This window comes from Patella vulgata, chromosome 6 (assembly GCF_932274485.2).
Source record: "Patella vulgata chromosome 6, xgPatVulg1.2, whole genome shotgun sequence".
NCBI classification, from domain to species: Eukaryota; Metazoa; Mollusca; class Gastropoda; family Patellidae; genus Patella; species Patella vulgata.
In genome coordinates, this window is record NC_065884.2 from 25,693,898 (window position 1) to 25,717,257 (window position 23,360).

Genomic DNA, 23,360 nt, shown 5'->3' on the forward strand with positions numbered 1-23,360 from the left:
GAATTGACAGGGGGCAGATCTCGAGATTTTGTCTAGTTGACTCACATTTCTGGCCCCCTTGTCCACAAGAATTTCTCCCAGCAATGACCTCAAATGCCAAGATATTGACTCAATTTTTTCAAAATTTTCTCAGGTTGCTCAGTGTTATAGGCACAATCATATATGACATAAACTTTATGTCAACTTAAATAAAACTGCTTTCCAGCGAGACAACGATCGGCAAACAACTATATAATTATACAATACCATCTATGTTCTACCGGGACGCTTAATGTTATAGCCAGTATTTTGTTGACATTCATTGTGGGGTGGGATTGTGGCTGAGGTGGCGCCCTAGATTTGGACCCCCCCCACCCCTATCTAGATCTGCTACTTAACATGGCCCCTACAAAATTCGCACCTGTGGTGCTCGGTTCCTGACTGCGTCAGTCGTACTAGGGGTATGGGCATCAGTCGGTCGCATTTTCGCTAAACACCCCCCCAAACAAAATCGTTATGTACGCCCCTGACCATACCTTTATTCCTAGTCCTTCGTAAACTGGAGGGCATGACCGTGATCATTTTGGGTATGATGGTGGGCTGTTCATTATCAAATGGTTCACTGCATATTGGGATCGATCTGTGTCTCATCATTTGAATTATTTTGTGAAATAAATTTGCTGTGTGCTTCAATAGGTTTGGCCATCTTGACTGAGCGATCGAGGTTGGTGATCGAAATTGGACGCAGCGTCAAGCTTTTGTCATGCCTGCTATGCTGCTTCTTCAGACTCGACTACTTTTAATCCCCAATCTCCAATGGGATTTCCACATATTTTGACCCAGGGGAACCAGTTAATTACCAAAATAAGAAAATGTGTCGAAAATGGAATCAGCTGCCTCTAAAACATATATTTTGACACCAAATGTGGTCATTTTGTAAAATCTGAATTTTCCCACCAAAACTGACCACCACCTGGAATTAATAATACCCAATATTGACTTCTGGTATAACTAATCACCAAAATGTGTATGAAAATGGATTCAACTACCCCCGAAAGGATATATTTTGATACCAAACTTGATCATATTATCATAATTGGATAAAAATTGGCATTTTCCAGTCAAAACTGGAAGCCATTTTGGATTTTTGCCAATTTGACCCATTTGGGCACGGATTACGGACTGGGACTGCCCAGAATGATGCAAAATTGAGTTAAAATGCCTGGACTATGATAAATAAAAACAGGTTTATATTCATAAGAGATTATTATTTATGATAGATTTATTTTCTTGTTAAATTTACATAATTTTATAAAATGTAGAAGACATGAAGTATTATATACATTGTATTATGTAATCATACAGATATACACAAAAATACACTAATAAATAATATTTCAATGAAAAGCAATGTATAAACTAAGGCTGAAGTTGGAGTAATATAATGTGTTTCTACAAGCATCAGACAATATTTATTACATCATACATCATTTAAAAACAAAAACAATGCATCAGTACAACCACCTTCTACATACCCATGTTCTCTGCAAGAGTCACAGTTGCCTGTAGTTATGCTACCTTATAAACTTATAAAAGCATGATTCTCAATGGAAGAGTCACAGTTGCCCGTAGTTATGCTACCTTATAAACTTATATAAGCGTAATTCTCAATGGAAGAATATCCAAAACTCTGTCCTCGTGGTCGTTGAATATGGAATGTGAAAAATAGTTGTACTGCAAGTTTGCCAAATATCAAAAATATTATTTAGACCTCCAAAATATTGTTAAAAACCAAAATAACATCTTAACAAAACCAGTTAAATGTTTATGTTTGAATGTGAGCATATAATATATAGAATTATTAGCATATATTGCAGTTATTTGTATAAGTATTTTCATAATTGACCATGACCTATTTATGGTACCATATTAAAGAAGAAATATGTCAAAAAAGAAAAACCCATTGATATATTGTTATTAGAAGTCTTAATTTTTAAAAAATACACCAGTCATGAACAATTACTTAAAAGTCTTTAAACATGTCTTTTACTGTGTACATATCAATTGTATAACATCATTGTAGAGATTATAAACCACATCAATTTTTTAATCAATATTCTTCAAAAAAGACTTTAGTTAAAGTTGTTTTGCATCTTCTGTTTTGGGCACAATAAATGAATTCTGAACAATATGAAGTTTATATAGTTATTATATTCTCTCTTCTTGTTTAAATAATTCAATTGATACTAAAAGCTGTTTATTTTTTATTTTTCTCTTCTTTAATGTCCAGCAGGAGATAAGCTTTTGTCCATAAACTTTCTCTTTGAAAAGCATAACCACCACTGAAATATAAAAGAAGATTATTTTATTTCCATCTTTGAAAAAAAAGATAAAGTAAAAAGAATCAAAATGAAAGAATATACTGTGAAACAAGCAGTTGCCATGCACGATATGCCCACATTTTGCAAGAGATAGACAGAATACAAGCTAAAAAAAAAAGTGATTTTTTGTACAATCAGGGGCCATAATCCAGGAAGTTACATTCAGATATGCATGAATATCGACAGGAAGTGAAATCTTTGGGTAATAAACATACATTTCAAGTTTTATTAAAATTGGATAAAAATTGTGACTTTTAGAGGGTTCACAACCTTGGTATTACATACTTTTACATTATTTGCATACAAGGAGCGGCAATTTTGTCGGCCAGTTTCGGTCAGATTTTCACGAGATTCACACTCAACCATTGATACGATGCAACAGTGATATATTTAAATAGTTTATAAAATTGAATAAAAGTTGAGACCTCTAGGGGAACAACAAGCTAAAAATGTGATTTTTCATACAATCTGGGCCATAATCCAGGAAGTTACAGTCCGATATGCGTGAATATCGACAGAAATCGAGATCTTTGGGTTATAAACATACATTTCATGTTTCATCTAAATTGGATAAAAATTGTGACCTCCAGAGTGTCCAAAGGCTAAAAACATGATTTTTGATACAATCAGGGGCCATAATTGTTGAAGTTTCTATCCGATACATTCAATATCATACGGAATTGTGATCATTTAGAGATAAACCTATATTTCAAGCTTCGCCAAAGTCGGATAAGAATTATGACCTGTAGAGTGTCCACAAACAAATTGTGGACGGACAGATAGGGGCGACGACAATATACTACCACATGGAAATGTTGGCGTATAAAAAAAACTTTGTTACATAATAAAGAATAAATTTTACCTTGCTTGGTTTGTTGGAATTAGGATCAAATACTTTTTCTATCATTCTAAGTCCAGTTTCTTGTCGTAGTTGTTGCAAATAGGCTCTCATTGTTTCTGTAAAAAGACATTATGATAGGTGATACTTTTTACAGCTTATTACATTTGTAGATACAGAAGAATCAAGTAACATCTTAGCAACTCGTTAATTATGATAAAACACAAATTTCGCCCTTTCTATAAAAAGAAAGGTTGTCAGGCAAAGAAACATACGCCCACAGCAGCTAAATCGTCTAGGCAGTCAACAAGAGTTGCCGCATATTTTTTCTTTTGTTGGTAAAGAAACATTTATAATACACTAAAATCTGATTAAGAGTAACAACTCATTAATTAATTATCAGAAAATCATTAGAAATTGTTTGGCTTCTAGTTCTGTCCCATGCTAACGTTTAGTATACAAAAGATTTAATATCATGGATATAGATGTTCAAGTTATCAAAAATCATTGAAAATCAATATATTTTTTTGTCTTAAAGTCAACTGAATGATTACTTTGGTCTGTACAGCATCCGCAAGATTTTTCAAACTGATCAAGGACCATAACTCTGGCAGTAATTTTCGGAAATCGTTGAAAATTCATAGGCTTCTTAGTCTGAAGTCCTTTAACACTATGTATATCTTTAAAGTCAATCAGATGTTAACTTTAGCCTCTAGAGTGCCCACAAGATATTTCAAAGTGATCAAGGGCCATAATTCTGGCAGTAATTATCTTGGAAAAACAATAGGGTTCTTTGACTGATGACAGTAAACACTGTGTATAACTTTAAAGTCAATCGGATAGTAACTTTAGCCTCTAGAGCGTCCACAAGATATTTCAAAGTGATCAAGAGCCATAACTCGGGCAGTAATTATCAGAAATCATTGAAAATCAATAGGCTTCTTTGTCTCATGACCTTAAACACCGTGAATAAATTTCAAGTCAGTTGGATATTAACTTTAGCCTCTAGAGCTTCCACAAGCTATTGTGGACGCCAGACCGACTGACAGGGGCAATGAAATATATGACAACATTTCAATGTGGGCATATAAAAATGCTCTTGTGCTTCTGTACATCTGTGTAACATATTGGGTATAAAAATAGATTTGCTCTCACTGCCCATCTGAATGTCTGTTATTCATACATAAATATCGTAAGCATTTTCTGTGAATACCATAGCGAATTTGACTTAATAATTACACAATTTCTACATTATTCTAAACTGAGCTCAAATCCAGCAAATTGTAGACCTACCATCTTCTTGTTTTGTTGGTTTTGTGAACAAAGCATTTAAAGGAAATCCTGGTTCACCGGGAATGGGAAAGTTAGTAATTCCTAATGTGTACATTTCTTTTTCTGCTTGACTTTTACTTGAACACTGAAATGAAAGTTTACAATTATATACATGTATTGGGACATACATGTAGTGTGTTATTGATAAATCTTGGAAGAATAATGAGTTTGTAATTGGCAGAATTGAGAAGACGGATTTACTATCAATTTCTGTCACCAATTGATCTATTCAGTTTTCACTACTCACGAAATCAAGATAAATTAAATCCGGAAGTGTCAATTGAAAATAATATAGGATAATGGATAAGTTTGATATAAGGTTATTTAGTTTGTTTTTTTTTTAGTAGTTTTAGTTTGTTTAAAAAAGTTAAATATCAAATTAAAATTGATGGGGAAAATAAGGCTACTAGAATATGCATTCAGTTTATTATGCTTTCTACAATCTAATTCATTTTCACAGTCCTTACAATGATGTCAATCCCTCAAGCACACAAAATGGAATATATGGCATAGTGTGGTGTTGATATTACAACTCTAATTATTTACATTTGTCTTAATAACACTTACCCTTTGCAATTTCTTCAAACATTCACTGATGTATAAAGTTACATAAATCAAAGTTCTATCAGCTTCACTCTGTAATAAACACAATTATATTCAATAATCTAAATATAACATACCTTTAAAAATAAACAGTTACTGATACCTTATATTTATGAATCATATATTTCAGCTCATCTTATTTCTAAATATGTTAACAACATATAAACAAAGTTTACCTTGATTTCATAACTTCTGAAGAAAATATTGGCTTTGAAAAACCCAATGGCTTCATCAATGATATCAGTTCCATTCACTGCAAAGATTGATGAATTACAAAATTGAAATATATCAAACGCATTGTCTATATGTGTATGCAGTGGTTTGTATGTAAAATAATCTTTGATGATTGGAAATTGTTGGTAGAAATGCCATTGATCAGACCGAATTCTAACAATAGTAATTTAAAAAAAAAAACTGTATGCTATTCTCCAATAAACTTAGTAAAGCATCAACAGGGGTTAAACCTCATTTCACTTCCAGTCCAATGATTTGTATGTTTTTACAATAAATTTACAGTTTATCATATAATAAAGCATTAAAACTATGAAAACTTTCTTATTCTGAATATTGTGTTCCAATAATAAATTACTAAATATTTCTATAAATTCAACCTTCTTTTGCTGCTGGACCTTTGTACTGAGTTTTTATTGGTAACAATCCCATATTAGCCACCAACCGTTGGCTTGTTAAAGAGGAATGATAAGCCTGAGAAAAAAAAATATAGATTTGTAAAAATAATATTAAACATACATTATGCAAGAGCTAAATCTGCCTATTGCAGGTCTTTCTTTAGGCCTGAAATGTTACAATTTGTATCTAAATTATTAATTAGACATTAATTAACTTATCCAGACCATAATCAACTCATCGCTAGCCTGCAATATTTACTGGATTTGAATCCAATTTGCTGCTCAACGATCATTGATGATCCAAAAATAGATAATCGAGACTATGTTTTTTATCGTACAGACTTTAGTAATGATGATCGAGGCTAGGCCTAAATTCAAAAGCTAAAATCTTGGTTCAGAGTGGATCAATTTGACTGAAATTTTCAGGAAATTCCCTTTACATTATCTAGTTTTTAACTATTATAATGAGAACTACCAGCTCTATATCTAATCTCCCATAATACCCCTTTAATATTGTAACATACATAGAATAATAACACTTCTAATTTTGCTTTTAAAAGATAATTGAATCACTGAAGAATTTTATTAACAATTTGATCACTGATGCACATATAATGATGAGAAAGATGTGCTTCAGACCAATTCTGAAATTTAACAAGGACCACCGCACTGGTGTCGGACTGGTGTGTCTGTATTTAGAAGAGATGAATGTTCAAAGGTTTAATCAAACACCTATCGGTCTTCATCAAGAAATAATTACAATTCAGGAGATACTCCTACCTTTCTACATGTACATCATCGGCTAGTGCATACCGGTACATATCAAGATCTGTACACTATTCTATCAAGAAAAGTGTTTTTTTAAGAAATCTGACAAGTACTCTCTCATTCCTTTGTGTTAATATGATATGGTTCTAGTCTCGCTCCATTGTGGCTTCCCTTTTCACTACAGCCTACTGTTATATCGAATTCCAACTGTCAAGGGATCTTTTACGTGCACGCCAATGTGTACACGGGCCCTCGGTTCTTTGTTCCATCTGAACGACTAGACAACTGTCCTTGTCAGGCCCTACGTCCTGCATCACTGACAAGGGGCAACCATGCCGGAAAATCTGGATGACCTTTCTCGGCCAATGCAGGGATCGAACACCCGACCTCCAGGCTAGCGAGCCAGCGTCTTACCTACTTAGCCACTGTGATCCCCCGAGTGTCTATAAAGTTCAGTATTACATACCACTGTTTTAAAACATTTAGAATTGTTTGTTACATGATTTTCTACGATATTTCTCACTATAAAGTCAGAATTCTGTTTGGCCTTAATTCAGCATTTGGGATTAACAGGAGTGGCTTCAAAACAACCTTGCCATGTTCATTTCTTCTGCTCTTGCCTTCGCGATGTTAACTCTTACACTCCTGCCAATGTATTTGTTCAAAATAAATCTTAAAAGGTTTTGAAGCCAAAAAGTACATTCTCACTCCTTCTTGCCACTCGACTAGAGTTGACTTCGCCTCTGCACCTCGTCAACAAAAACTTCAAAAAGGCAAATTGAAGTGAAAGAAAGGGTGCTTATTCAACTTATTGGCTTCAATACTTTTGTTTTAGATATATTTGGAACAAATAAATTGTCAGGAAGGTATGTTTACTTTCTTGCAAAGTCTAAAAGATTCCTGGGTGTAGCCTAGGGTGCACTCAATCGTCAATTGCTAATTTCGGGCTACTGCCACAGAAATGACAATCTGTGAGTATTATTGTGCGGCTGTAAGTTGTATGGAACCAGAAATTTCTAACAATGACAGGTTTGAGACATAATCATAGAAAATAGCTACGTCATAAAATTTACAAACCGGCATGTTTAAATTGTATTTTTGACAATTTGTTCTTTTTTTTTCGTTCCACCCTTCTGATTCAACATTCAACTTCCGCCTACTTTGACTTCCTCCTTTTTATTCTGTCACGTGACAGATTGCTCTCTTATGACATCGAAAAATAATTTGACGTATATGATTATATTATTTCACAGTAAAAACAATTTTGATGTTGTTTTTTTAGAATACCTGCTATCTTTACACAATGATTAAAATTGTTAATGGATATTTTGAATGTTTGATCTTTAATTTATTTTCCGGGGAACCGTGGTAGAGATCTAAGCGGCACAGACTGACAGAGGAACTCTTCAATGAATGAAACACAAATCTTAAAGTGTTTGAAAACAACAAACACGTGAAGGGAGAAGTTAAAAGATAAATTAGCCTACTGAAATCATATATTTATTTATACATAGCAGTTTATGTTTATGGAATATAGACAGATCGAAACATGCCTCGTTATGGACAGTTGGTTATTGGTCCAGCTGGAAGTGGAAAGGTAGCCTAGCCCTAGTTCCTTTTCTGGGCGGGGGGATCACGTGGCTAAGAAGTGGGTGCTGGCTCGCTAGTCTGGATGTCGGGTGTTCGATCCCTGCATTGGCCGAGAAAGTTCATCCAGATTTTCCAGCGTGGTTTCCCCTCGTCTGTGATGCAGGGCGGAGGGCCTGACAAGGACAGCTGTCTAGTCGTTCGGATGGGACGAAAACTGAGGTCCCGTGTTGTGTACACATTGGCCTGCACGTAAAAGATCCCTTGGCAGTTGGAATTCGAGTAGGCCGTAGTGCCGCTGCTTGGGCAAAATTTCCCGCATAGCACACTGTATGGCGTATGCCCGTCTTCATTAGCCCAGTTTAGGAGCCGAACAGTAGGACGTTAAACCACATTTCATTTCATTTCTTTCCTGGGCGACCTTTGGATGTAGACTATGGTCGCGACTACAGTCTGAACCAGCACCCAAACGCAAATGGCCCTAGCCATTGACTATTCAATATGGTGGCGACCATGTCAGTTGTTCCGTCTGCTATATTTTCTCCTATTTACTCATGTATTTTTAAAAACTGGTTAATTTTCCATACTGCGATGTGAAAGCAAGCTTAAAATGGGTTACAAATAGGATTAGTCAATATCAGAATATTTTTCATTGGATTTATGTCACCCAACCATGATCATTTCACACGTACAGTTTTTTTGTCGTGTGTCGTGTGAATAAGAAGATCCTAATCTGTCAAATTCAACAAAAAAAGAAGGAAAAAAAATCAAATTTAACATCTATACTACAGTGCCCATTCACTAACTTTCAGGTGTTAACATTGGCCCTATAATACCGATCAAGGTGTAAATAACGCAGCGGCAATCGTCAATTTTATAATATTTTTCAGAAAATCTTCTCAAGTGTCAGTTTTGTCAGCCATCTTTGAACTATCCCGACCGTGCTTTATTGCATGGTACGGCTGGTCACGACCACTGGTTGGGCTAAATGTCATTCGCATGCAGATGGTTCGACTATAGTACGAAAATCCGTGCAACCGAAGGTCGCCCAGACAGTTCCTATCGCTCCGTGTTTTATTGTTACTTTTAGTAACGTTAGAGCCAATACAATATACGTTACTAAAGTAACTACCTCTGTATTATAGCTGCAATATGAAAATACTGACCCCACCTCTGGCCTAAGGCTGTTTTGGAATCCTTACCGACTATTTTTCACCGTGATTCTCCTTACTGACAATTCAATTCCTTATAATAATTCAACACTATTATAAAGTAGAATTTTGCGATTAAAAACATAAGCTTACTCAAAATATGTTTGAACTGATTAGCCATTACGAGACTTGAATATGTGCAGACCCCATGTTTATTTAATCGCTAAATTGTACTTGAAAATAGTGTTGAATTATTAAAAATATGTGTCAGATATGGTGAGGAATAAATCCTTTTACGAAAAACAAAGAATCACAGTGAAAAATAGAAGGTAAGGGTTCCAAAATAGCCTGAGAACAGAGGCGGGGATGCATGGTATTTTACCGTATTTTCAAATTGCAGCTACATGTATATAGGAAGGGATAGGAACTGTCATCAGACATCGTCTGATCAGAGATAGTTCCTAAAGGAACTAGCCTAGCCCTAGCAGTGATTAAAATTTACGCCGGTCCGTCGGCGATAGATAAATGGACAGGTCGACATCTTTTATTTTGTCATGGATATTTTGTTCATGGTTCTATCAAATTCTCCGTTGAAAATATTTATATTGCCCCTATTTATATCCGAGGTCGTGCTTGCAAATATCAGCACGCTCCCAGAGTATGGCACAATATTATTTAACCATTTTGATCAAGTGTGGAATAGATGAGTGTGTGTTCTGATAGTATGCCTTACTTCCTGTCTTATTTTTCTTTATTTGGCTAATCCCTCACATCAACCAGAACGCTGGTTATATAACCTCTCTTCCAGATCCTAGTGTAGTAAAGACAAGTAAAACGAAAAAAGGATCTGTGTTTTAATCAGATTGAATGATGGGCGAATGTAGAATTGTAAATTCCACTGTCACTAGATTTATTAATTAAAAATTTTGATGTTAGGACTGAGGAGGAGCACAATAATATTAAAAATCCCAACAGAAATAAATACTGTATGTCACAAATTGCACGATATATTTTTTTATATTTTCTTCAGTCAACATATTGCAGTAATATAGTCAAACATTGTGAGGTGCTAAGAAGAACAGTACATGTTGTTAATCTTGATCCAGCAGCAGAACATTTTGATTACCCTGTCTTAGCTGGTAAGTTAATGGGGATAGGATATTTAATCTTTACATATAGTTAATCAGCCCCCAGTGTAGTCAAGGATGCTTAAAGTTGCAATTGCAAATTTTCAAGTTATATTTTTAAAATGTATTAAAATAAAGCCTTAAAATAGATGGTATCCATAAACAATCCCACCTTGTTAAAGAATAATCCTATTAATCCTATAATTCGCTATTGCCAGTTGAGAAATTGGCAAAAATGTCATTTTTAACTTCAAATTCCAACGTTGGAAAATGGCTGCCCCATGTTGTCAATAGCAAAACAGGGGAGGTAATTGTGTTGTTATTTCCTGTGTCATAGATTTTTAAGGGTGGGAAATAATGCCCATGATCGTTTAATAGTGATTTGATAACCAATAGAGCAAAAGACATAGAAATAATTATGTTTTGACTTTCTTAGAAAATTTGAAATTCTGAAAGTGTATGAAATGTGAGAGATTAGTACATTGTATATATAACTGTCTAGAACAAACGGTTTACTTTACTGTGTTCTTGTCTACTTGTACCATCCATGTACAGGTAGCCTGAAAACAGGTTGTCTTGCTCATATTATATTTTTTTTCAATGTTTCAGATATAAGAGAACTAATCAATGTAGATGATGCTATGGAAGATGATACTTTAAGATTTGGTCCTAATGGTGGTCTGGTATTCTGTATGGAGTAAGTATTTAAAATGGAAAAACTTAGGAAACTCTAGCATTTAAAATGAAATTATTTACCTTATGTGTTATTACTTGTTGTTATAGTATTGACATTTTGTGAGACCATGTTTTCTTTGTCTTTTCTAAACAATATATGTGACTTTGCTGTGGGAAAGCCAGTTACTTTGGCATGTTGCCTCCGTGAAGCCCAGGTATTATTACTGGTACACTTAATTGTCATTTTGTTGTAAATATGGACACTCCCCAGCCAACAAGATATGACGATTTAATCAATACATAATTAATACCATTTGTAGGGTAATTAATGTTGATTTATTAACCAAACACCAAGTGGTTATATGGTTATAATTCATGAGTTGAGCCCAGCAGCTCCAGCTTCTGAAATGCACAATCAAAATTCTGCTCCATTTAACTATAGGTGCAGGTGGTTGGGTGTTGTGCATGGGACAGATTATGCTTATCATTTCTAGAAGAAATGATACTAGTTCTCATTGGAGGAGTTTCCATAGCTAACAAAATTTTGTTGTACCCTCCTATACCACAAATTTTTTCTGCTTATTTTAGGTATTTGGCTCAGAATTTTGACTGGTTACATGAACAACTAGATGAGATTGAAGATGACTACATTTTATTTGATTGCCCAGGACAGATTGAACTATATACACACATACCAGTTATGAGACAGCTTGTGGACACTTTACAAAATTGGGATTTCCGTATTTGTGGTGTTTTTATTGTGGACTCTCAATTTATGGTTGAACCGTCTAAATTTGTATCAGGTGTGATGTCTGCGTTATCCGCCATGGTTAATTTAGAGATCCCTCATGTAAATGTGATGACAAAAGTTGATTTGTTAAGTAATAAAGCAAAGAAAAAACTTGATAGGTATATATTTTTATAACCCCATTGAAATATTGTTGTATATTTTTGTCACCCCTGGAGGGATTATTCATTAGAGAATAAGAAAGAAGCATTTTGTACTTTAAGGTTTTTCGATTTCGAGCTGTGTTTTGAAGAGTAATATTTCTGAACACATTTTCATATTTAAACCTCTAAACGCTCTAAAGGCTAAAGTTATTATCCATGTTTATGAACAATGATTTCCGATGATTACTTTCTAGAGTTATAGCCCTTGATCACGTTAAATTTATAGTAAATGTTCATGAATATTGCTGATTGTTTAATTGCCTGGCAATCTTTCTTTCTTAAGGGAACAAAATAATTTAATCTATTTATAATGCTCCTAGTTAATTTTGATGTGTTTTTTCAGGTATTTAGAACCAGATTTACATTCATTGCTGCATGAAGAATTTGAAGAAACAAAATTTAACCACAGATTCCGTAAATTAAATGACTCTATAGCAACTATGGTGAGCATTATTCAAGTTTAAATGCAGACAGGTTAAAGGATATCCCCCCCCCCCCCCAAAGTCTGTATATTATTGAAATTTTAAATGAAGTTTAAGATTTGATGATAGCGGATTCATAACCCGTGTGATAGACCTAAAGCCCTTTTTAATCAAGGGTTAAATTCTCTTATAGGCGTCACCTATAAACTTAAAATCAACTAAATCATATTATGTTAATAATCAAATTATCAAAAAATAAAAAGTTTGTAACAGCACTCAACACTATATTTAGACTATATTTACCTTATACTTTTCTTGTCTTGATTCACAGGTCTCTTTTGTGAATAAAAAAATGTGTTATATACATACATAATGGTTGTCTTTGATTTATTTTCAGATTGATGATTATAGTTTAGTCAAATTTATTCCATTGGATATAAGCGATGAAGAAAATTTTAATGACTTGTTAATCCAAATAGACTTGGCTATCCAGTATGGCGATGATTTGGAACATAGAGAAATAAGGGTACAGTTTTGTTCATCTTGGGGATGAAGCTCTTTGAAAACAGTCTCAGTACTATCGACTTGTAACCTGGCATGCTTGCTACTTGGACAATTGGCCACATTAAATCATTTATTTCCCCAACTGTCACCCCTACATTTCAACGTAACCTGTCTCTTAACTCTTATCCTTCCGCCTCAAAATCATGAATATTCACCAAAACCTGGCAGAAAATGTATATATTCAAACCCTTTTCTTCAATTCTACCCCAAAAAGTCAACAAAGATCGCCATGCAAAAGGGGGAAAAGAGAGAAGGACTACTAATAATTCTTGCACTATATTCGTGGGCAACCAGCGTAGAAATTGATGGTGTCCTGTGTCCAATTGCACATCAATTGACAGACTTTGATTTTTGATAAAACGTCACAATTCCATGCTCGGTACCTGGTCCATAGATGAATTTTAAGGGACAGTTTATTTTGTATTTTTAATTTAAACTTTGATATTTAATGGCTGATTTTGTTTCCCAAAGCTTTTTCATGGGACAGGCATAAATGTTATTAAAAATTGTATAGGGAGACCTTTTGATATCAACTCTTTAATAAAAAAAATTTCATTTTGGAATGGGATGGGGTTATTTAATTTCTGATTCCTTACATTTAATGTATATATTTTTTTCTATAGGAACCAGAAGAAATAGATGATGAAACAAATATAGACAGTGGTTTTGATGGGCCATGAACTAGAATTTCGAAGATAACAAGATTATTGTGTTGTATTGATCAGTTTCAATGAAAGATTGTGAAAGCCTGTTTATCACCATTACTATCTGTAATTTAACTGTGCTGTGGATGGACAAAATTGAGTAAAGATTCAACAATATGAACATGAGGCCACGTAAAAAAAAATATTCCGGTTCTCAGATAATGCTGCATCACTTATAAAGGGCTGCAGACCTGTTCTCGTCAGGTTACAGGAAATAACTTGATAAAATAATTTGAATGAATCCAGAAATGTGGCATAGGCCTATTTTTCAAGTACACAACCCTCATCAATATTACTGGGTAATCATACATTCCTATATGCAACACAATGAGATAAATGTAGTGCCTGGAAATGTGATGTTTAGCGTAGTAGTCATCCTTTGAAAAAATAAAAACCTCCCTCCCGCATCAGATTTCTGGAAAGGATTGTCTGAGAACCAGAGTATTTTTTTTTGTATGGCCTAATTACCAGTATACATATCTTTATGTTGTATATATGTGTACTTGATGTAAATAAAATAAATTCTATTTAACCTATCAATTTATGGTGAAATTGGGGTACAATAAATAAGTATTTATTATAAATACAGGGATTATGATGAAGTGGATAATTCACGAAAACTGGTTTATGAAGAGAATATTCAAGTTTTGAATTCTGGCAGGGGTCAAGGAGAACTGTCTTGATTTTCGAGATAGGTTTTCAAGTTTTGTTGGTTACACCCGTGAGATGAGTAAATGTATCTGTTTATGGGACGGAACAGGTTGAATGTTGCTATATCCTCAGCAATATTAAAAATCAGCAGTCGCCATCCATCTTACCTGATGTGAACTTTCATTTTTAAGGATGACACAAAGGATTTTTACAAACCTATCCACAGCGGTAATGCGAAAGCCTTCGGGGGATTGGATGGTCAAATGGTCCTCCGGTTTCCTCCTACTGCTAAAGACCCCTACGCGCAAGCGAATTATTGAAATAAACCATATGTTAGACCCGAAATGACTTAGTTTGTGTCGAGTGGACCTTAAACTCCATTTCTCTATCCCTCTCTCGCGAAAGCCTTCTTTTAACACTATAATGTTACACCCAGTATAGTTCGGGCAGAATTGGCACCTTAACACTAAATAGGAAATATTTTTGTATCCAGATAAACTTCAAACACCTTTATTTCTTTTCTTATCAGTGATATTAGTGGACCAAGGAAATATTTACTGCTGATCAGTTTGGGATTTGGATATTGAGCCCTATTTGCTCTAGTTTAATTGATATTTACCAGTAAATGTTTTCATGTCATTCTTATAAAGGAAAAAAACAATTGAAATTATTTTTTTTATTCTGTTGATCACAAAGGAAAATGAAGAATGAATATGAATTAAAAAAAATAACTATAATACTGTTTCTAGAATAATACCTCATTAACAATATTTTAAAAAACGTTTCATTTAAAAATAATATAACAAACATTAACAAAATGTACCCTGATTTACATAATCAATTTCATTCAAGAAAATATTCAAGGTATGTCATTAAATATTTGTCATGGGCATAGTTCTCCTTAGAGGGAGATAATTTAGTTTTCAGAAAGGGGCCCTAAAACAAACATCACTGGTAACTTTATTCTCTTTAGTACCAGTATATATTGAGTGAAGTACATGAACATACAAGACAAGAATTTAATTGAAAGTATTGATATCTTTATAAAAGGGAGATAATTTAGTCTCTAGAAAGGGACATTCGCCCCTGCAAGGAAATAAAAATTGCTAAATCAAAATATTGATATTGAATTATGGTCTGAAGTTATTATTAGGGCTGTGCCGATACTGTCCAAATTATTTACAAGCTTTCTTGAATTTTCAATCATACCTTGTTTTTAAGCCTATTTTTTATTGTCTACTATAGCTAAAAATGTCTGTTATGGCACCAAGACAATAGCCCTATTACATCCCTCTTATCAAAACTGAATGTGGTTTCATTGTCTTTCTGTAAAAAATACATGCTTCAATGATACAGTGATAAGATAGGTAATCTTGCAATTCTCATATTGATATAAATATTGATCAAACGTATCTATACATATTGGTATATCGGCACAGCCCTAGTTATATTTAATGTTAAGTCTTTTTCAAACCATTTTTCATACAAAAATAACAATAATTAAGTAATCAGATAAATGACAATCTTTTTTTTTTTTTTAATTCATTAATCTTTAAATTATATACATCTATATAATCAAGGCTAAAAGAAAAATTCCCAACTTAAATATGCTCAAATGGAATTTAAAGTAGAACACACATATCATTAACAAGATATATAATGTGACCAATCTGGTAAACATGTAGCAAAATCAGTATAAAGATAAATAATTTTTGGAACCAAATAGATACAAATATTACCCTGTAGAATTAGAAACCCATAATATTTTAGGAAGCGCTATTTTCAGGCTATTATTTAATTGCTATTTTATTGAAATAATCACCTACAATTAACTGTCCAAATTTTGTTAATAGAAAACCTGGGTCATATGAGGATAATGCTGTCATGTATTTGACCAAAATTGTCTAAATGCTTTATGTTTCATTTAGGCAACTTGACCTTATGCCCTTTTTCATCAGCCCACATTTTGAGAAGTTGATCTTGCTGTGAAAGCTGAGTCTCAAATTTTATTGCTAAACCTTTTAGTTCTTTGATCGTTTGGTCTCTTTCTTTTATCGCTTGTAATGCCCTCTGTAATTTATTTGCACTCTCTACACATATGTGGCATGGACCCTACAGATAAACGGGGAGGAAAAGTATTATTAGTGTGAAAAGCAAACTGTTGATGGTAATATGGTAACTAAATTAAAGACAAAGCAAACAGTAGTGTTCTAAATGTAAGAAAATCCCAGCACTGGTCGTATGAAGATGGGCATATATCATACCGTGTGCTACGAGGGAAATTTTGCCTGGACAGCAGCGCTAGGGTCAACTCTTGTTTCAAATTCCAACTTCCAAGTATTCTTTTACATGCACGACAATGTGTACACAAGACCTCAGTTTTTCATACTGAACGACTAGACACTGTCCTTGCCAGGCCCTCCGTCCGGCACTACTCACAAGGGCCAATCCCGTCGGAAAATCCAGAGGAACTTTCTCTGCCAGCATCGGGAGTGAATCCAAGAACACCTGGTTAGCGAACCAGCACTGTATATCATCCTTACTTGGATTAAAGTGCCTTCTCTATCACATTAATGTTTAGAAATAAAAACTAATTAAAAATAAGCAGTTTTAAAAGCAAGTGGATATAATTTTATCTTGAAAGATACCTGTTTAGTTTTAGTGACAGATTTGATCTTCATTCTCAACATATCTGCTTCATCTTGTATTTTAGCCAATTCTTTAGTTAATTCTTCTAATTGCTGTTGTCTCTCCCTGTAAAAATATTTGTTAAAAAATGAAAATGATATATTGTTTTTTTAACTTAAATCGATTATGAAAGATAAATAGTGAACCAGACCCCGGTTCCACAAAACATTCTCAGATTATGGGAGATTAGAAAAAGAGTTGACAGTTCTCACCATAATAGTTAAAAAATAGATAATGTAAATAGAATATACTGAAAATTTCAGTGAAATTGATACACTTTGAACCAGGATATTAGCTTTTGAATTGTACGCTAGCCTCGATCATCATTACTAATGTCGATACGATAAAAAACAAAGTCTTGATTATCCATTTTAACGCTCAATCAGCCTTCATAATATGTGTATTCCAGTCCGCTAAATATTGTAGGCTAGTGATGGCATCGAGAGTTGATTATGGTCTGGATAAGTTAATTATGTCTAATTAATAATTTAGATAACATTTCAGGCGTAAAGAAACACCTGCATTAGGCAGATTTATCTTTTGCATAATGTATGATTAAGTTAGGAATGTATGTTGTATGCTTTAAGTTAAGAATTTACTCAAAATTGTTTGCCTTATTTTAACCAAAAAGCTCTTTATAAAACATTTGTAGTTATAATGTATCAAATACATCAATAAGAATCTAGGTGCAAATTTTTGTGTTTCCGGATCAAAGATATTTCTCATAAACAGTGGTTGAAAGTTGTGTAAATTCTTAACTTAAGATCGAGAATGCTTTGTAAAAACGGGGGTCAAAAAGACGTAGATTTTTTATTGTAAGAAGCTTTAATTCAGTGATTATTTTCAATTTTCAATAACCACCCAAACCGAATAGTCTATTTACCATGAGTTTCCTTTCAGGGCATCGGCCATGTGTTGTTTTAATTTAACTAGTTTATCATCTCTTATCTTTATTTCTTTCTCTTTTTCTTCTATTACTGATGTCAGGTTTTTTTCATACTATTAATAAACAAAAACATGGTCAATCAAAGGATATATCCTGCCGTTTGAAGTTTATATTACTTCCTCCTGATCATTAAAGCCATTAATCTTAATAATAAAATAGTAACTACTTTGAACAATCAAGATATTTATTGATGATATGGAAGATTGAAGACTTCACAAAAACCTATGATTGGTCTTTGGTGCTTTAAAAAGCACTACTACCCATGAAAGAATTCAGTCGAGAAACAATGTGTTATAATATATTTTGCATTTTCGGTGGATTGAATCATTTACATCCTGATTTTTATAAACAAAAGTAACATATTGAATTTACCTCTTTCTTTATTTTTTCTAGAAGGTATTCATTTTCTGATTTTAATTTTTCTATTTCTAAATGAAGTTCTTTATTATTTTGGTTTGCAGTTTCTAGTTTGGATTTAGTTTCTTGATGTCTTTCAACTTCTTGAGCTAAATTACTTTTAAACTGGCTCTCCTGTAAATATAACAAATTACAATAAAGTATTCAAATTTTCAATACCCACAAACATCATTCCAAATACTTATAATTTTTTTATACTTATATGCCACACTAACCAGACTGAGTAGTCTGTGTTATAAAACTGAATTGAATTTAGTCACAGTACAATCATAGACATTTATTCTGGCATATTGCCCATTCAACCTGGAGAGGAAAACAGCGTAATTTAATACTTAAGTCATTTTTAGACTAATATACGGATATTCTTTTTTATTTATCACAGCAAACTGATCAAAACACAGATCTTATTTCGTTCCGTTTTTTTTATCATTTTGTTTTACTTGTTTTCACTACACCAGGATCTGAGAGTGTTGTTAATAATGCGAGATCAAATTATCTGTTGGGTTGTGTTCTTGTCGTGTGGTGCCCATGACAGAAAACAAAACTGAGCGACAGTTGTATTTCCAATCGAATAACTGACATCAGATTCATTCACTTTTTTTGAATTGTCTGTATGTTTGTGTTTTCCTGAGTATGATGTCCTGTCCGCGTATTTGTTTTTGTGTAAATTTTGTGTGGTGCAGTCCCCCTGCACTTACTAATAGGGCTAAAAGGTACGGTCAGATTTTAATGTAGTGGATAGATTTGTATTTCAATCAGATTGTTATTATGGTGACATATACCATTTTAGGGTTAAGAGTACACAATTAAATCTTAGTTTTCCATTCGATCAACACTTCCCTTATTCAAAACCTCCTTTTCCCCTGCCACCTACGACAGATTTTAGCCAGGCCCCAGCATTTAAGAATAGATAATAACTTAGCCTTTCCATCCATCCTTGTCTCACCCACCTGTCCCCTCCGTCATGATCCTAATATCCTCGAAATGAAACTATAGCTCCACCACAAGCTGTATTATCATACTTTACATTAATTATACTAGTACACATAATTATGTTGTTCATTGATTCAAGAATCACACAAATGGCCTCATAAGTATCCTTGCTTTGGCCAATGGGTTAAGGAAACCCTAAAATAAGTAAATTATATAGATAGCTGACTTCTGGAAAAAGGAATGTTATAAAATTATTTCATTCTATACCTACTGATTAAATTTGGTAGAAATCATATCATGGGTTCTAAAGAAGAAGTTGAAAATGTAAATTGTTTGTACTGGACTGACAGAAGTAACAACACTGCTGGGCCAATGGGCTAAAAAAACTACTGGTACCTGTTTTTGAAGAGTGTCTTGTAACTCTGATATTGTTGTATCTTTAGTTGCTATTTCAGCTCGAAGTTCTTCAATAATTTTTAATAAATCAGTCACTTGTTGTTTTAAGTCTTTTTCACGATTCTAAAAAATAATTTCAGATACCAGTAACACAAAATTGAAGATAATGAATTTGACCACTCAATACTACTCAGACTTTTATATCGGAACAATTTGGTAAAACTTGGATACAACCATTTGACTCCCCGCCCAAATTCCACAATATAAGTAATCTTGATACATGAGGCAACTATCACAGACTGAAACTGCTGGCTTTTCTGTATTCTTGTGATATTCTAGTACCGTAATATTGTGGATTATTCTACTTCATACCAGAATATTAGAAAACAAATCAATACATACAAACAATATTTCAAATCTAGAGTACATACCACAAATGTACCATGAATGGAAAAGAATACCTATTCTCGCAGACAATATTTAAGTAGGGTTAAAGTTTTTATTCTTTATTTTGTAACTTACTAATGCATCTCGTAACTCTCTTTTTGTTAAAGGGTCAGGTGACTTGCTCAATTCTGATTGCGTTGATTTTGATGAACTTTTCCGTCTTTCGTCAGAGTAATCTCTGTTTGGTGTTTGAGAAATGTCTTTAATATAAGTTGGTGGCACTGACATTGCATTTCCCTGTATTCCACGATAATTTCTGTCCAATTTAGAATCATGAAACAGTGTATCAGTTGAAAGACGAGGTAAATGTGGTGTTTTATCAAGTCCGGTTAAACTTTGTCTCATTATCCCTAATGGACGAGGTTTATTCCTGTTAGATTGCATAATTTCAATAAACTTAAATCACTCAAACAAAAAAAAAATGTCTTCTTCGCAAACAATAATATCACTAGCTTTGTTAGGTATACATGTATTGTTTTGTTTATGTATAATAATTAATACTTCAATCAAACATTATTCTTGATAAGCATCTTCAAATAAACAAATATATTGAGGGTTATGCTTCTGGAATCACATCATCTAGCCTACATCTATGACTGTAATAATTTCTTCAAGTTTTCTGAAACAAAAAATAATGTAAATATATAACTAGTGGAAAATAAATAGTCTAAATCCAGTTCGTATAGTTGTATTTTCTAGCGCAGGTATGAGGACATTAGTCTGAGTGTTGTTTTAATGTCTTGCTAGAGACTGTTAAAAATTTAAAATACAGTGCACAGGCATTTCAGTGAAAAAAGGTCTTGCAAGTCTAATATTTTATCTAGTGTAAAATAATGTATGATTGGCACATTGTCCGTACCACTTGAAATAATGGTACGCAAAGATCAAAGGATTACATCTCATATGTATGTTAGAAGAATTCCTTATATAACCAGATTTTAAGCAAACCTGGCACATACTTCCAAAAGACTCAATATTTTGGGCTGAAACTTCTTCACCTTTTTAGAGTTTTATTTGTAGACAAAAACACACTTTTATTAACCAATACTCTATGAAATCTTGGACTTCTCCATTAAAAATAACCTAAACTGGCTTCTTTCCATGAGTCGCATATGTTGTATTTTTAAGGACATTGATTACTACGTAATCATCTTATTATCTGCACAAACTTTTGTATTTCAACTTCAACATGAAACAGAATGAATGGAATTTAGTATCAACGTGCTGCATTCTAATACACTAAGGCCTATACAAAAAAAAATCAGTCGGCATTTACTTCATCATACTATTTTGGCATGAATAAAGTCAAAGATGTATGGAATCCGAGAGCGGCTGATCGAATCCAATTCATATTAATAAGCAGTTAAAAAGACTTGCTAAAAATTCAGATATGTTTGTGTTTAACTTCGATTAGATATTATTTATTGTGCATGCTCTCCTGATAAGAATATGACGTCAATGTTTGACATGAATTGTGGAATATGTCTAGCCTCGTTCGTCAAGTCGATGCATTGGCCGAGAAAGTTCATCCCGATTTTCCGACGTGGTTTCCCCTTGTCAGTGATGCAGGACGGAGGGCCGGAGGACAGCTGTCTAGTCGTTCGGATGGGACGGAAAACCGAGGTCCGCGTACAAATTGGAGTCCACATAAAAGATCCCTTGGCAGTTGGAATTCGATATAAGAGTAGGCCGTAGCGCTGCTGCCAGGACAAAATTTCCCTCATAGCACACTGTATGGCGTATGCCCGTCTTCCATTAGCCCAGTTTAGGAGCAAAACTGTAGGACGTTAATAAACCCATGGGCCATTGCATTCCGAATTTTTGTTAACTAAAAACAAACCAACTCCAAGATATTTGTTTTATCAAAAGCTTAATTCACAAAATGACAATTTCTTTTATGATTTACTTGTGTTTTGACCTACAAAATGGGGAGTGTGAAAGTGAGTTTTTTTGTGATCTAAATAAAATTAAAAATAAAACCATGTTTACAAAATCAAAGAAGCGTCATGTTTCCATGTTGATGTTGGCTGGACTAAATCAATTACAAGATTCTGATTGGTTTAAAACGAAACTCCGGTTCAGTGAAAATGAAATGTCGTAAATAATTTCCGAACGGATTAATTGTTATAGATACATGTATAATGAAACGTGATAGAAAAATATTCTTGAGATTTCAATCATATTGCTGAATGAAACATTTCACAAGAAACGAGAATAAACTGGCATCGCGACAAGCACCGTGTGGTCTTTTGTGGACTGTTTTTATCTTTTTTCAACAAAGAACTTATGTTTTTGATTATATATTTTAACTTCATTTATTTATCTCCTATCTCAGTTATAAATTAAAACGAATATTTTATTAGATGATCTGATATAACAATTTATAAAAGATAGTAGATCTATTGTGCAGGACCAAAATCAGCCGTAATTGAATGTTTACTGCCAGTTCATAGCTTCCCGCAATGTGTGTCAACAACAAACGTGGTTTCCGTTTCTAGAGAGCAACATTTAAAACACGTTTCTGATTTACAGAGTTTTGCAAATCGTTGAGCAATACCTTTATTTATTAGAGATATTTCACTTTATGACTTAAGTCACACACATTCAATAACATATTTTCAAAAAAAATTGCTGCACTTAAAATGAATCAACCGTGTTAGATATCTAATGCATTAATATTTTAGAAATCTGTCAGGCAGACGACGAAACCGGCGATTGCACAACCAAAATGGCTGACTCTACTGTAAGTGAACTTGTAAATAACCATAATTAATAAATCTCGTCGTATAGTCTCCCTCTATGTTTGAAAATTTCATTTAAATTGTTGCAGTATTTTATCCATTATAATATTTGAAAAAACTTGATTTCTAAAACTTACCATGTGTAATTTGTTAACCATCACATTCATTTTAGCTAAAATTTACTTAGGCCTTAGGCTATTGGAACTGTTGTCGTATTACAGAATTGGTGCATTTTACACTGCGCCTGAATTGAAGTAACCCAGATGTCTCATGTTCATATTGCACAGCTAATCTGAGGGCTGGACAGACTCTACAGCCTAGTAAATGTAAATAGTGCCAAGAGAATTATGATCAGATCATTTTACATGCAAAAAACACCAATAATTTATAAAAAAATAAATCTTCTTTTCATAGCTCATGTAGGGCAGTG

General features: G+C 33.5%; 4 protein-coding genes across 4 annotated transcripts in view; 2 read left to right on the top strand and 2 right to left on the bottom strand.

Moving 5' to 3' along the window:
* Positions 1-2,239: 2,239 nt before the first annotated feature.
* On the bottom strand, positions 2,240-7,737 carry LOC126823944 (actin-related protein 2/3 complex subunit 3). Its single transcript, XM_050553011.1, has 7 exons — positions 7,608-7,737; positions 5,745-5,838; positions 5,310-5,386; positions 5,098-5,166; positions 4,492-4,615; positions 3,223-3,317; positions 2,240-2,321 (listed from the first exon to the last, which is right to left on the bottom strand). The coding sequence occupies exons 1-7, from the start codon at positions 7,611-7,613 to the stop codon at positions 2,259-2,261; spliced, it is 528 nt and encodes a 175-aa protein (XP_050408968.1). The 5' UTR covers positions 7,614-7,737; the 3' UTR covers positions 2,240-2,258.
* Positions 7,738-7,926: 189 nt separating this feature from the next.
* On the top strand, positions 7,927-14,247 carry LOC126824368 (GPN-loop GTPase 3). The gene is made up of 7 exons (XM_050553578.2): positions 7,927-8,127; positions 10,299-10,407; positions 11,005-11,092; positions 11,659-11,979; positions 12,365-12,464; positions 12,841-12,969; positions 13,631-14,247. Exons 1-7 carry the CDS (start codon positions 8,080-8,082, stop codon positions 13,685-13,687), a joined length of 852 nt encoding a protein of 283 aa, XP_050409535.1. The 5' UTR covers positions 7,927-8,079; the 3' UTR covers positions 13,688-14,247.
* Positions 14,248-15,023: 776 nt separating this feature from the next.
* Positions 15,024-22,232, bottom strand: LOC126824893 (interaptin). The gene is made up of 7 exons (XM_050554324.2): positions 22,179-22,232; positions 20,265-20,808; positions 19,743-19,865; positions 18,369-18,527; positions 17,934-18,049; positions 17,011-17,116; positions 15,024-16,474 (listed from the first exon to the last, which is right to left on the bottom strand). The coding sequence occupies exons 2-7, from the start codon at positions 20,571-20,573 to the stop codon at positions 16,283-16,285; spliced, it is 1,005 nt and encodes a 334-aa protein (XP_050410281.2). The 5' UTR covers positions 20,574-20,808; positions 22,179-22,232; the 3' UTR covers positions 15,024-16,282.
* A 467-nt stretch (positions 22,233-22,699) lies between these two features.
* Positions 22,700-23,360, top strand: part of LOC126824888 (eIF-2-alpha kinase activator GCN1) — a 45,615-nt gene continuing 44,954 nt past the window's right edge. The window contains exon 1 of the mRNA XM_050554315.2: positions 22,700-22,932. Coding sequence (XP_050410272.2) covers positions 22,918-22,932 — 15 coding nt within the window. The 5' untranslated portion in view covers positions 22,700-22,917. The remainder of the gene's footprint in view (positions 22,933-23,360) is intronic.

Excerpts from the sequence above, each read along its gene's own strand:
- LOC126824893 (XM_050554324.2), bottom strand. The coding sequence starts at position 20,573 with ATGCAATCTAACAGGAATAAACCTCGTCCATTAGGGATAATGAGACAA. Across the intron at positions 19,866-20,264 it reads GAGAGTTACGAGATGCATTA|AATCGTGAAAAAGACTTAAA; the intron begins GTAAGTTACAAA and ends ATTATTTTTTAG. Across the intron at positions 18,528-19,742 it reads AAGACACTCTTCAAAAACAG|GAGAGCCAGTTTAAAAGTAA; the intron begins GTACCAGTAGTT and ends TTATATTTACAG.
- LOC126824368 (XM_050553578.2), top strand. The coding sequence starts at position 8,080 with ATGCCTCGTTATGGACAGTTGGTTATTGGTCCAGCTGGAAGTGGAAAG. Across the intron at positions 11,093-11,658 it reads GGTCTGGTATTCTGTATGGA|GTATTTGGCTCAGAATTTTG; the intron begins GTAAGTATTTAA and ends TGCTTATTTTAG. Across the intron at positions 11,980-12,364 it reads GCAAAGAAAAAACTTGATAG|GTATTTAGAACCAGATTTAC; the intron begins GTATATATTTTT and ends GTGTTTTTTCAG.
- LOC126823944 (XM_050553011.1), bottom strand. Across the intron at positions 5,167-5,309 it reads TCAGAAGTTATGAAATCAAG|AGTGAAGCTGATAGAACTTT; the intron begins GTAAACTTTGTT and ends TGTTTATTACAG. Across the intron at positions 4,616-5,097 it reads GTTTGAAGAAATTGCAAAGG|TGTTCAAGTAAAAGTCAAGC; the intron begins GTAAGTGTTATT and ends CTTTCATTTCAG.